Genomic DNA, 12,817 nt, shown 5'->3' on the forward strand with positions numbered 1-12,817 from the left:
GACCCATTGACTTTCAATGGGTCCGTGGAAAAATCGGAGAATGCACCGTTTGGCATCCGCGTCCGTGAAAAAAATATGACCTGTCCTATTTTTTTCACGGACAACGGTTCACGGACCCATTCAAGTCAATAGGTGATCTGTGTCCGTTTTTTCCTATCATTTCAAAGGCAAACTTGACTTAGATTTTTTTTTCATTTTTCATGTCCGTGGATCCTCCAAAAATCAAGGAAGACCCATGGAAGAAAAAACGGACACGGATCACGGAACTATGGAAACCGTTATTCGCGGACCGCAAAAAAAAAAGTCTGTGTGCATGAGGCCTAATTATTCCCCATTTGTGCCAGTACATAGTAGATATGCCCTGATATGTGCCCCCTCACAGTAGTAATGGTCAGATATGTGCCCCCTCACAGTAGTAATGGTCAGATATGTGCCCCCTCACAGTAGTAATGGTCAGATATGTGCCCCCTCACAGAAGTAATGGTCAGATATGTGCCCCCTCACAGAAGTAATGGTCAGATATGTGCCCCCTCACAGAAGTAATGGTCAGATATGTGCCCCCTCACAGAAGTAATGGTCAGATATGTGCCCCCTCACAGAAGTAATGGTCAGATATGTGCCCCCTCACAGAAGTAATGGTCAGATATGTGCCCCCTCACAGAAGTAATGGTCAGATATGTGCCCCCTCACAGAAGTAATGGTCAGATATGTGCCCCCTTCACAGGAGTAATGGTCAGATATGTGCCCCCTTCACAGGAAGTAAAAAAAATATACTCACCTAATTTCTCATGATCACAGTTCAGCCGCTGGTGCTCCACAGCAGCAGCAGGCTGTAGTGTCACACATTGCTCTGCTGGTCTGTGTAGGAGGAGGAGCACAGCAGATTTCCGGCCGCACCGCTCCTCCTCATACACAGACCAGCAGTGTGATGTGTGACACTACATCCTGCTGCTGCTGTGGAGCCAGGTCCATACTTAGATTTGATGCTGCCCTAGGCACTTTAGTGCCAGCTTACTCCCCCCAATGAAGTCCATAGCTGATGGTAAAATGCTCCTAGGCCTTCAGCTATCCCTCAGCACTCCCTCATACACTTGGACAATTAGTGGACTGACCTGTTACGTGTGCGCTTGGCAGCTGAAGGCATCTGTGTTGGTCCCATGTTCTTATGTGCCTGCATTGCTGAGAAAAATGATGTTTTATTCTTTAAATATTTTATTGTTTATACAAACGGGGGCGTTACCATTACACCTAGAGGCTCTGTAACTGCTGCGCCCTCTGCACTTTAACATGGCCTGGTGGGATGACATTTTCACTGCCAGGCCCTGTCAAAGTAGACAGGGAGCAGCAATTGCAGAGACAGCAGAGCCTCTAGGTGTAATGGTAACGCCCCCATTGCTCCTAGAGGATCATTTGCATATATTCAAATATTCATTTTTTTTCTCAATAATGCAGGCATATATGAACATGGGCCCAACACAGACCGGCACTGATGGGTGGCTTTAGCGCTGCCCTAGCCATTTTACAGGCTAAGGCAGAGCTAAAGCATGTCCATTAGTGCCAGCGACATCACCGGACTCACTGCCAGGCGGAAGCCACCCCCAAATAGTATGGTAATAAGGCTCCCTACAGTGCCCTCAGTACTAATAAGGCCTCCTTATAGGACACCTCTTATAATCTAGAAGGCACTTCTATAGAGCCCTCAGTAGTAGTAACGCCCTCCACCACTGCCCACAGTATTTATAATCTTCCCTGCAGTGCCCCCTGTAATTATACCTCCTGCCGTACCCCCCGAAGTTATAATAATCTCTGTAGTGCCCCCATAAATTATAATGCCCGTCCTCGCTCTCCAGTCTTCTATATCATGTAGTCCCATGTAAATAACACCAGTCCTCTCCCACCAGTCTTCTATATGATAGAGTCCCATGTAAATAACTCCACTCCTCTCCTTTCAGTCTTGTATACCATGCAGTCCCATGTAAATAACACAAGTCCTCTCCCTCCAGTCCCATATAAATAACGTCTCTTCCTTATAGCGCTCTATAACATGCAGTCCCATGTAAATAACTTAAATCCCCTCCTTCACCCCCCTTCAACACATTGTTCCATATAAATAACATCACTCCTTACCCTCCAGTCTTCTAAAATATCCAGTCCCATGCACATAACACCAGTCATCTCCCTCCAATCTTCTATAACATACAGTCCCATCTAAAAAACATATCTTTCTTATAGTCTTCTATAACACACAGTCCTATGTAACAGACACCCCTCCCCTCTGTTCAGCCCCTCTAACATACAGTCCCAGTTAAATAACATATTTCCCTCCCACTAAGCAGGGAGGAGATATAATGGGGAGAACCACATCTCCCAGCATTTCTCTGGCACTCACATTCATTCCATGGCAACACAGGTCTCTAACTGCTGATTCGCAGTAAGTACTAATAACCCCCCAACTCCGCCCCCTTCCGACCTCCACCCCAAGGTGCCCAGTTTACCCTGTTGGCAGAGGTAAGGAATGAAAAATATGATAAGATAAAAAATAAACCCCTCTGCTGGCACTGGGATGGCCCCCTCCCTTGCTGCGCCCCTGTGCAGCTGAACCAGCTGCACAGGCGGCATATCCACCCCTGCAGTGACCCTAATGTACACACTGCATCTATTATACCTTGTATGTCTAATATCAGTTATATATTATCTCTCTCTCTCTCTCTCTCTCTCTCTCTATATATATATTTACTAGCTGAAGGACCCGGCTTCGCTCGGGTATATTTCCTCTATTTCATTTTATTTCATTTAATGTTTGTGTGTGTCGTTAAAAGATATCAACAGTATTCCCGCATAACAGTGTCATCTACAGTACCCCGCTGCCTTAACAGTGACCACCACAGCCCCCCACCCCTTAACACTGTGCCCCATCTCCTTAAAATGGGACCTCCACAGCAGCCCACCCCCTTCACTTTGACCTTCACAGCAGCCTGCCCCTTTAACAGGGAGTTTCACAGCACACCATCCCCTTGACAATGACCACCCCAGGGGCCCGCCCCCTTAAAGGGAACCTGTCACCGGGATTTTGGGTATAGAGCTGAGGACATGGGTTGCTAGATGGCCGCTAGCACATCCTGCAATACCCAGTCCCCATAGCTCTGTGTGCTTTTATTGTGTAAAAAAAAAAAAAACGATTTGATACATATGCAAATTAACCTGAGATGTGTCCTGTCCCTCAGATGAGTCAAGCGTGAAGGCGCTCAGCACCGCCCCACATCCTCCGAATCTCCTCCTTGCTTCCCGACGTCAGAAAGCTAGAGCACCGTAATCTCGCGATGCGCGAGCTAGCGCATACGCAGTTTGTTCCCTGAGGCTGATGCCAGCACATGTGCTAGCTCGCGCATCGCAAGATTATGGCGCTCTAGCTTTCTGACGTCGTGAGATTACAGCACTGTAACTTTGTGAGCAAGGAGGAGATTCCTGGATGCAGGCGGTACTGGGCTCCTTTACAGGGGGCGTGGATGGGCTCCTTAACCGTGAGTAACCACGCCTTGGGCACCTTACTTGGCTAATTTAAATATCTATAAAATCACTTTTTAAATGAAATAAAACCACACAGAGCTAAGGGACAGGTATATTGCGGACATGCTAGCGGAGATCTATCTGTGCATGTCCGCAGCTCTATAGGGTAAAACTGGGTGACAGATTCCCTTTAACAGCATAAAAAATACATATGTATATATGAATCCCACAAAAAACTAAGTATAAAATACATAATACAAAATACAACACTTGTTCTGAATCCGGACTCTAGCTTTAAAGGGACACGGACAGGCCCAATAAGCATAATTATCTATATATACAGACGTGGACAAAATTGTTGGTACCCTTTGGTCAATGAAAGAAAAAGTCACAATGGTCACAGAAATAACTTTAATCTGACAAAAGTAATAATAAATTAAAATTCTATAAATGTTAACCAATGAAAGTCAGACATTGTTTTTCAACCATGCTTCAACAGAATTATGTAAAAAAATAAACTCATGAAACAGGCATGGACAAAAATGATGGTACCCCTAACTTAATATTTTGTTGCGCAACCTTTTGAGGCAATCACTGCAATCAAACGCTTCCTGTAACTGTCAATGAGACATCTGCACCTCTCAGCAGGTATTTTGGCCCACTCCTCATGAGCAAACTGCTCCAGTTGTGTCCGGTTTGAAGGGTGCCTTTTCCAGACTGCATGTTTCAGCTCCTTCCAAAGATGCTCAATAGGATTGAGGTCAGGGCTCATAGAAGGCCACTTTAGAATAGTCCAATTTTTTCCTCTTAGCCATTCTTGGGTGTTTTTAGCGGTGTGTTTTGGGTCATTGTCCTGTTGCAAGACCCATGACCTGCGACTGAGACCAAGCTTTCTGACACTGGCTAGTACATTTCTCTCTAGAATTCCTTGATAGTCTTGAGATTTCATTGTACCCTGCACAGATTCAAGACACCCTGTGCCAGACGCAGCAAAGCAGCCCCAGAACATAACAGAGCCTCCTCCATGTTTCACAGTAGGGACAGTGTTCTTTTCTTGATATGCTTCATTTTTTCGTCTGTGAACATACAGCTGATGTGCCTTGGCAAAAACTTCGATTTTTGTCTCATCTGTCCACAGGACATTCTCCCAGAAGCTTTGTGGCTTGTCAACATGTAGTTTGGCATATTCCAGTCTTGCTTTTTTATGATTCGTTTTCAACAATGGTGTCCTCCTTGGTCGTCTCCCATGTAGTCCACTTTGGCTCAAACAACGACGGATGGTGCGATCTGACACTGATGTTCCTTGAGCATGAAGTTCACCTTGAATCTCTTTAGAAGTCTTTCTAGGCTCTTTTGTTACCATTCGGATTATCCGTCTCTTAGATTTGTCATCAATTTTCCTCCTGCGGCCACGTCCAGGGAGGTTGGCTACAGTCCCATGGATCTTAAACTTATGAATAATATGTGCAACTGTACTCACAGGAACATCTAGTTGCTTGGAGATGGTCTTATAGCCTTTACCTTTAACATGCTTGTCTATAATTTTCTTTCTGATCTCTTGAGACAGCTCTTTCCTTTGCTTCCTCTGGTCCATGTCGAGTGTGGTACACACCATATCACCAAACAACACAGTGATTACCTGGAGCCATATATATAGGCCCAATGGCTGATTACAAGGTTGTAGACACCTGTGATGCTAATTAGTGGACACACCTTGAATTAACATGTCCCTTTGGTCACATTATGTTCTGTGTTTTCTAGGGGTACCATCATTTTTGTCCATGCCTGTTTCATGAGTTTATTTTTTTACATAATTCTGTTGAAGCATGGTTGAAAAACAATGTCTGACTTTCATTGGTTAACATTTATAGAATTTTAATTTATTATTACTTTTGTCAGATTAAAGTTATTTCTGTGACCATTGTGACTTTTTCTTTCATTGACCAAAGGGTACCAACAATTTTGTCCACGTCTGTATATGCATGCACAGGTCTTCTAATGTGGATTAAAAACATGTCAGTATAACCCCTGTCCACCTTATAAATACAGCAAACTCATGTTATCGCTCTTCTTTCTGCCCAAGGGGCGGCGTTTCAGCTTCACTTGCGCCCAGCCACCCGCGCCCCAACAGCCGCCCACTTCGCTGTGCGGCTTCTGCTATCCCCAACGTTCCGAGATCCCGCGCATGCCCAATAGAAAGCTATGGGATCTCGGAATGTCGGGGACAGCAGAAGCCGCCCAGCGAAGTGAATATTGATGAGCTGGGCAGCGCGTCAAAACGGCCATTGGGCAGAAAGAAGAGCGATTACATCAGGTTATAAAACATGAGTTTGCGGTATTTATAAGGTAGGCAGGGGTTATACTTATATGTTTTTAATCCACATAAGAAGACCTGTGCATGCATATATATATAGATAATTATGCTTATTGGGCCTGTCCGTGTCCCTTTAAGTATTTTCGCCCGGAAAAACTGCATAGTGTGAAAGGGATAAAAAGTCAAACATGAAAAATAGGTATAAATAAAGAAGACATCTAAATTACTAGGACATCTTCATATAACTATCGGTGAAACAAAATAATGGCTGTTGGTTGGGGGAGTGGGTCTACTTAAACCTGGAGGTTTGGCAGTCCATACGGTTACAACTAAGAACGCTACAGTTCGAAACGCGTCAATTGTGCAGTGGTGTAAGGTGGTGTCCACATGTTGTAATTTGTTACCAAAAATAAAGACGAAGCAACGAAACGATTTATAAGTGCTGGAACTTTCTTTACATTGTTTACGTCTGGAGAACTTGCCTGGTTCGTTCGGTGCACGGAGGATGATGGATACATGATGGTGAGCTGGATTTTTGTTTGTGGCCATTTGGCATTGCACTGCATTGTATGCAACATTAAATGGTGCCATTAGAAAATACAACTTGTCCCGCAAGAAAAAAAAAAAAAAAAAAAAAAAAAAGTTATGGCCCGGGAAGGCAGGGAGTAAAAAAACCTAAAATCCAAAAACGCAAAACAACAACAGGTTCTTGAAGGGATTAATTTCTTGTTTCCCAGTGTTTCTTCAATATTTGAGTTGCATATGGTTTCTGACCATCACTCTAACCTGAATGTGACCCTCAAGGTAAGAAAAAATAGGGACTTTTGACTTACAGTCTGCATATTTCACTAAACATTTAAACATTGATGCACATTCTCATTTTATGTCTTGTAAAATATTGTATACAATAAAGCACTAAACACTGAAGCTTGTTATATATTGTGAACCACATGCACATTCCCTAAGTAGATTATTACCTTTTCATATATTTCGGCGAGCAGTCTCTCTCTAGATTGGAAGGTGCATACTTCACATGGATAGCGTTGTAAGAAGTGTGGGTATACTCATTCTCATCATTGTAATCAGGACCAAGCAGAGTCCTTGCCCATGTTCCCATATCATATGGAGGGAGTGTACCCCCAAATTCCGATGGTAAACATTCTGGGTGGATCAACTGGTGCAGACTGTTTAGATTGTTACCATGGAGGAAAATCTGTAAAATACAAACAATAATAATTTATAAAACCATTACTTGCTGTAAACTAGGTATGCAAATGAGCTGTTAGCAAGTGCTGCCTCTGATGCCACTAGATGTAAGGCAGCTATCCTATAAGTCAATGTTTGACCTTTTACACAGGCCTAGAGACATGACTTGGGTAATAATTAAGCCAGCATCTCATCTGCAGACAGCTGTTTTGGGTTAATTGCCCCCTCATCAGTGCAGAGCAGAGAGTACTGGCTAGTATAAAGACATTTAGAAATTTGCTGTTTTTTTTAGGAGCGCCAAATTTTTTATGCACTGTTCCACAGAGGTCAGATAAAGTCGGTGAGACCGAGGGTGACTTTTTATTATATTTTTTTAATTTCATTAGATTTAATTCATCAGAAACCTGGGGCATTATGCTTTGTGTTCCACATTGCCTGGGATTTGGGGGTACTGTTTCTCCTCGGCATGAGGAGACTTATAGGCCATACATGCTCCTCTGGAATTCTGAGAAGAAAGGGATGCAAATGAGCTTGTAGCAAGCTCTGCCTCCAATGCCACCAGATGTAAGGCAGCTATCCTATAAGTCAATGTTCGACCCTTTAAATAGGCCTTGAGACATGACTCAGATATTAAATAAGCCAGGGCCTTATCTGCAGACAGCTGTTTCGGGTTGATTGCCCCTCATTAGTGCAGAACAGAGAGTACTGGCTTAACTGGGTGAGAGGCCTAAGTCAGGATTTGGGAGGTACTATCTCTCCTTGGAGAGAGAGCGCCTGGGAGTGCTTGACGCACACATAGTGGGAAACTGGCGGCACAGGGGGGCCTATACTAGGTTTAGGTATGGGGCCCTATGACAGCTTTGTACACCCCTGGCTGCTACATACCTGGGTAGTGGCGCATGAATAGTTGCTGCTCCTGAAGCTGAAGAAGAGCCTTTGCACTTGCACCGCTACTCATTGCAGAAGTGCAAGTGCCTGATTGTCAAGGCCAGGTGAGATGTCCGACCCTGTCAATCAACAGATCAACAGACAATTGGGCTCTTCTTCACCTGTGGGTAAAGGCTACCACAGAAGAAGAATGCTGATGAGATGGATCAATTCATTAGATACGATTTACTCATCTCTAATGAAGACAAATTAGAAAATAGAGTACTGTAATAAAAAGTTGCCCACTTCAAAAGTGTCCATAATGCAATGAAAGATGTTGAAAATGGTCAATGGGTTCTATCATCTGCAAATCCATATTGCACATCGTGTTTTTGTAATATGGATGTCACGGCATTTTGTGTGCGCTGTGGCACTTTTTACTGTCAAGGTGGGGAGTGGGGAAAACCCCCCACCGTACGATGACTGGGGGATAAGGAAAGCAACTAGGCCTGAACACAAGGATAAGGGAGCAGGTCACCTCCTAATGCATCCCTATACCTAGCCCTAACTCCTCACCGTATGAGCGGACCTGGATGGTAGGACGGCTCATACCCTGGATACCTAAGGCCCTGAGAATCCCTCACAAAGGAGCTGAGGAGAGGCGCCCTGTTATTCCAGGACACGGAAGAACAGGAGTCTCAAAAGGCCTAGAAGCAGGGAAAGGAAAAAACCATATGCAGCAAGAGAATCGGCAGGTAAGAAAACAAGACAACACACTTACCTGCCGCTGCCACCACGACTGGAACCTGAGACTACGTACCGGAGCCCTAACACCAAACAAGACACCGTAACAGCAACTCACACAGGTATCCAGCACACCAGACTCCGCCAGGACCCCTATGCCTCAAGGTGCATGGCAGACCCAGGTGGCACTGCATACAGGCTAGGAAGTCTAGCAACCATCCTGGAAGATATCACCAAACATACCAGACAAGGAACACCAAGCTAGACATTACAACACACCAAATCATAACCCCACACCAAACACACAACACATGTAAGGGAGGGAAGACATCGCTGGAGACCTCGATGTCCCACTAGGAGGCCCTCAATCTGGGAGATGGAAACATGAAGACCAGGAGCATATCTCCAACACACACCATGGCTGGAGTACCACTGACTCCTGGCCTCTAGCCCCAGGTAAGATGAAGCACCTAGTGACCACGCCCAACAAGGTGGTTAACCCCTCCAGCACCGAACAGAGGAGAAAACAACTGAAAGGGAAAGTGCACACACCAGCATAAATAGCTACAAGTTGACGTAGGCAACAACATGCAAGGCAACCATGTCACGGCACATACCACAAAGGCCGTGACACTGCCCCCGCATGCTGAAACAGCAACACGTTGCCACGGGCAACAGCAAGTGTCACAGCGCACACCAAAGGCCGTGACAATGGATCTATCACAAAATACTTTACTTGTGTATGATTTATCGCTGACCCCTGAACTTGTTATATGATGTTATATGCGGATATCAGAGGGTAAGATTATATCCTCAACTATACTAAGCACTCCGAATCATTCACTCTGTGTAAGAGGAGACAGAAAATAATCTCGTCTTCCAGTTCTATCTAAAGACTGTACATGCTTTGTGCATTAATATGCTCGGGAGAATATGACTAAGCTGAACAATACAGCCGCAGGAAAATAATGAAATTATAAAAGAGAACACCTTCTGCTGTAAACAGATATGCTCGATTATGTACGGCAGCTGAGCCTTTATACTGTCTGTAATTACACATTCCTACTGCCAGTAGTTTAATAGATTCCCCCTTCATATCACACATGAGATTCGGACTGGTTAGTTCCTGTTCTTTCTAAAGATCAAAGATGCCCTCATCCCAAAGCCTCGCAATGAATATAATCCATTCGCCATAGCTTTATTGATCGGAAGCAGACAATCTAAAAATCACAGCTGTGACCGCAGCACACCATATGCCTTAATCTCAGAGGTCACCAGGAAAAACCATCTGCGAGTCTCTGGAGATTTGGAGAAAGTACAGGAGGCAGCCTTGTATGACTTCTCATGTCTTACCCGTTTCCGTGTCTTGTCTTTAAGGAAAGGTTTAATTAAAGTATATAGAGCATGGATGTACCAAGGTTGATTCACGAAGTGGATGCCTCCAAAGCGAGCTGGAAAACTGTCCTAGAAGCAAGAAGAAAACAGACGCTCATTACTGGATATAATAGGATGGCCAGCTGGTCAGAAAGGCAATCCATTACACAAGTGACATGAGTTTAGAACAATTTTATCACTGTACCCAATTATATTTCTGCATCTAGAGGCTAAAACATACATGTTAGTCAGCAATAAAGAATTACATGCTGACTCCTATTAGGCATAGCATATGTAGGCTAATCTCGTGATTTTATATAAAGAAACTTCAAGTGACCCCTTATTCATGAGCTCACAAATAATGTGTAGCTATAGAGCATAGTCTGAGGTAGTCTGAGACACACCTCCTGTCTCATCATTGGTTTAGGCGGCAGCAGGGGGTGAACTCATACTACCTGTAGGCAGTGTAGCTGTACTACTATAATTTTTAAGCTCCTCACTAGATGGTTTGAGAACGTATTCAAATGGAATTTCCTTTATATAGTGTCATTGGCATTAGAAGGGGTGTAGCTAGGTGGAAGGCATGTAGATCAGGCAATGGCACCAACAAGTAAGGCTTCTTTCACATTAATGTAATAACTCTGAACAGCCTGACAGAGGTCTCTGGATCCAGCATTGCCAGATGTTACCGCAATGCTCGCCCTTTCCTGCAGAGATTTTTGCCCAGCCAAATCCTGGTATATTTGCTGGGCAATGGCCGGATCTCCACCGGACCCCATTATAGTCAATCAGACCTGTGGGCATTGCGGTAACATCCAGAGAACAGCCTGTCGTAACTAGTGTTGATCACGAATATTCGAATTGCAAATTTTTATCTCGAATATCAGCACTTCGAGAATTCGCGAATATTTAGAATATGGTGATATATATTAGTAATTTCGAAGATTTGAGATTTTTTTTAATCAGTACACATGATCCCTCCCTGCTTCTAGCTTGCGGGCCAATGAGAAGGCTGCAATATCTTTGATTTTAGGAGTAGTGTTGATTGCGAATTTTCGTAATGCAAATTTTTGTAATGAGAATTTTCGTAATGAGAATTTTCGTAATGAGAATCAATGATATCATGAAAACTCAGATCCGATGGTATATTCTAACCCCCAGGCATTCCCATGGTGACGGGAATACTTGTCAGGGAGGAGTATGCCAAAGTGGAACAACTGTACAGATAATTAAAAAAAAATGACGAATATTCTAAAAAATGAATATATTCAATATAGTGCTATATATTCCTTTTTTCGAATATTCGTAATATTCTAAAACAAGAATAGCAATATTCGAAACAAATGTAGAACAATTTAGCTAATATAGTGCTATAATGTTTTTTTTATAGTTGTAATTTTTTTCCAATCTGAACTTTAGATGAGAAAAAAATTACAACTATTAGAAAAAGAAGATTATAGCACTATATTAGCTAAATTTCTCTATATTAGTTTTTTTTCTGAATATTCGCTATATTGATATATATTCTTGTTTTTGAATATTATGAATATTCTAAAAAACGAATATATTCATTTTCTAGAATATTCGTCTTTTTTTCTAAATCTGTACAGTTGTTCCACTTTGTCATACTCCTCCCCGACAAGCGTCCCCGTCACCATGGGAACGCCTGGGGGTTAGAATATACCATCTGATCTCATTGATTCTCATTACAAAAATTTGGATTATTCGCAATCAACACTACTCCTAACGAATATTCGAATTTGCGAATATTCTACGAAATATTCGTGAAATATTGCGAATTCGAATATGACCCCTGCCGCTCATCACTAGTCGTAACTAATAAGCTAGTGTAAATGTTATGAGCAGCGGGTTGAGAACCCGCTGCCCCATGTGGTCAACTCCCTCTAAAGGCGATGTCTAAGCACATGTTCTTCACAAGATACCTTTGATTAATAGAGAGACTTTCCTGAGGGTAGTACCTAGTGCTAACTCAGAGGGGAACTGGAACACGAGGGAATCTGGACCAGAGTGTGAACCCACTGGACTGACCTCCAGATGACACAACACAACAGTGGATGCTGAAAGACCAGAGGCTGATCAGACGGAAGCATAGTCAGGGTACGAAGGCAGAAGTCAGAGCAGGCATCAGTCAGGCAAAGTCCGTAAATGTAGATCAGAGTTAGGGCAGGCAGCAATCAGGCAAAGTCCGTAAAACGTAATCCAAAGTCCGGTACACAGAATGACAATAATCAATAGAACACCTTCGCTCAAATCTGAAACTAGACAAGCTAGGAACCTAAGAGTTGCTCAGGCGCCTTCCTGGGGCAGGAGGCACCTTTAAATACTTTCTGCAATCCAGCCATATGCTGGGAAAATAGAGGGCGTGTACGTGCTGACTCACAAGGAAGCAGAGACACACCCATGCAAGCCTGAACAAACAGTACAGGACTCAAGCAGGAAGTAAGCTTTGGCATGGAGCACAGATACAACAGTTGAGCTACCTGCTGCCCACGCTTGTCAGTACAGCGCATGGCAGGAGGATGGTAAGAGGGAGCCCGGCACATATGCCTGTGGGTATGGGTAGCAGCACCAGCATGGACCGCTGGGGTAACAGTACAACTAGCCTAATTATACCTTTATCAGGGTATTTACCTATAGGGTTAGGGTAGAAAACTTAACATTTGCCTTGGGTAAAGAAAAGGCTAGCTACAACTGAAACCACAAGTGTAGACCGGGGTGTTATTGGGGTGGAGGCAACAGGGTTATTTGGACCGGATGCTGAATACTGGGCGAGAATATTTAGAT

At 43.7% G+C, this 12,817-nt stretch overlaps 1 protein-coding gene across 1 annotated transcript in view; it reads right to left on the bottom strand.

Annotated features, from left to right (window-relative positions):
* CLVS1 (clavesin 1) overlaps positions 1–12,817 on the bottom strand; it is an 86,077-nt gene that overhangs the window by 14,613 nt on the left and 58,647 nt on the right. The window contains exons 3-4 of the mRNA XM_044295311.1: positions 9,992–10,102; positions 6,799–7,034 (exon numbers count right to left, since the gene is read on the bottom strand). Of these exons, the coding sequence (XP_044151246.1) occupies positions 6,799–7,034; positions 9,992–10,102 (347 nt within the window). The remainder of the gene's footprint in view (positions 1–6,798; positions 7,035–9,991; positions 10,103–12,817) is intronic.

Source organism: Bufo gargarizans, chromosome 5 (assembly GCF_014858855.1).
Source record: "Bufo gargarizans isolate SCDJY-AF-19 chromosome 5, ASM1485885v1, whole genome shotgun sequence".
Lineage (NCBI taxonomy): Eukaryota > Metazoa > Chordata > Amphibia > Anura > Bufonidae > Bufo > Bufo gargarizans.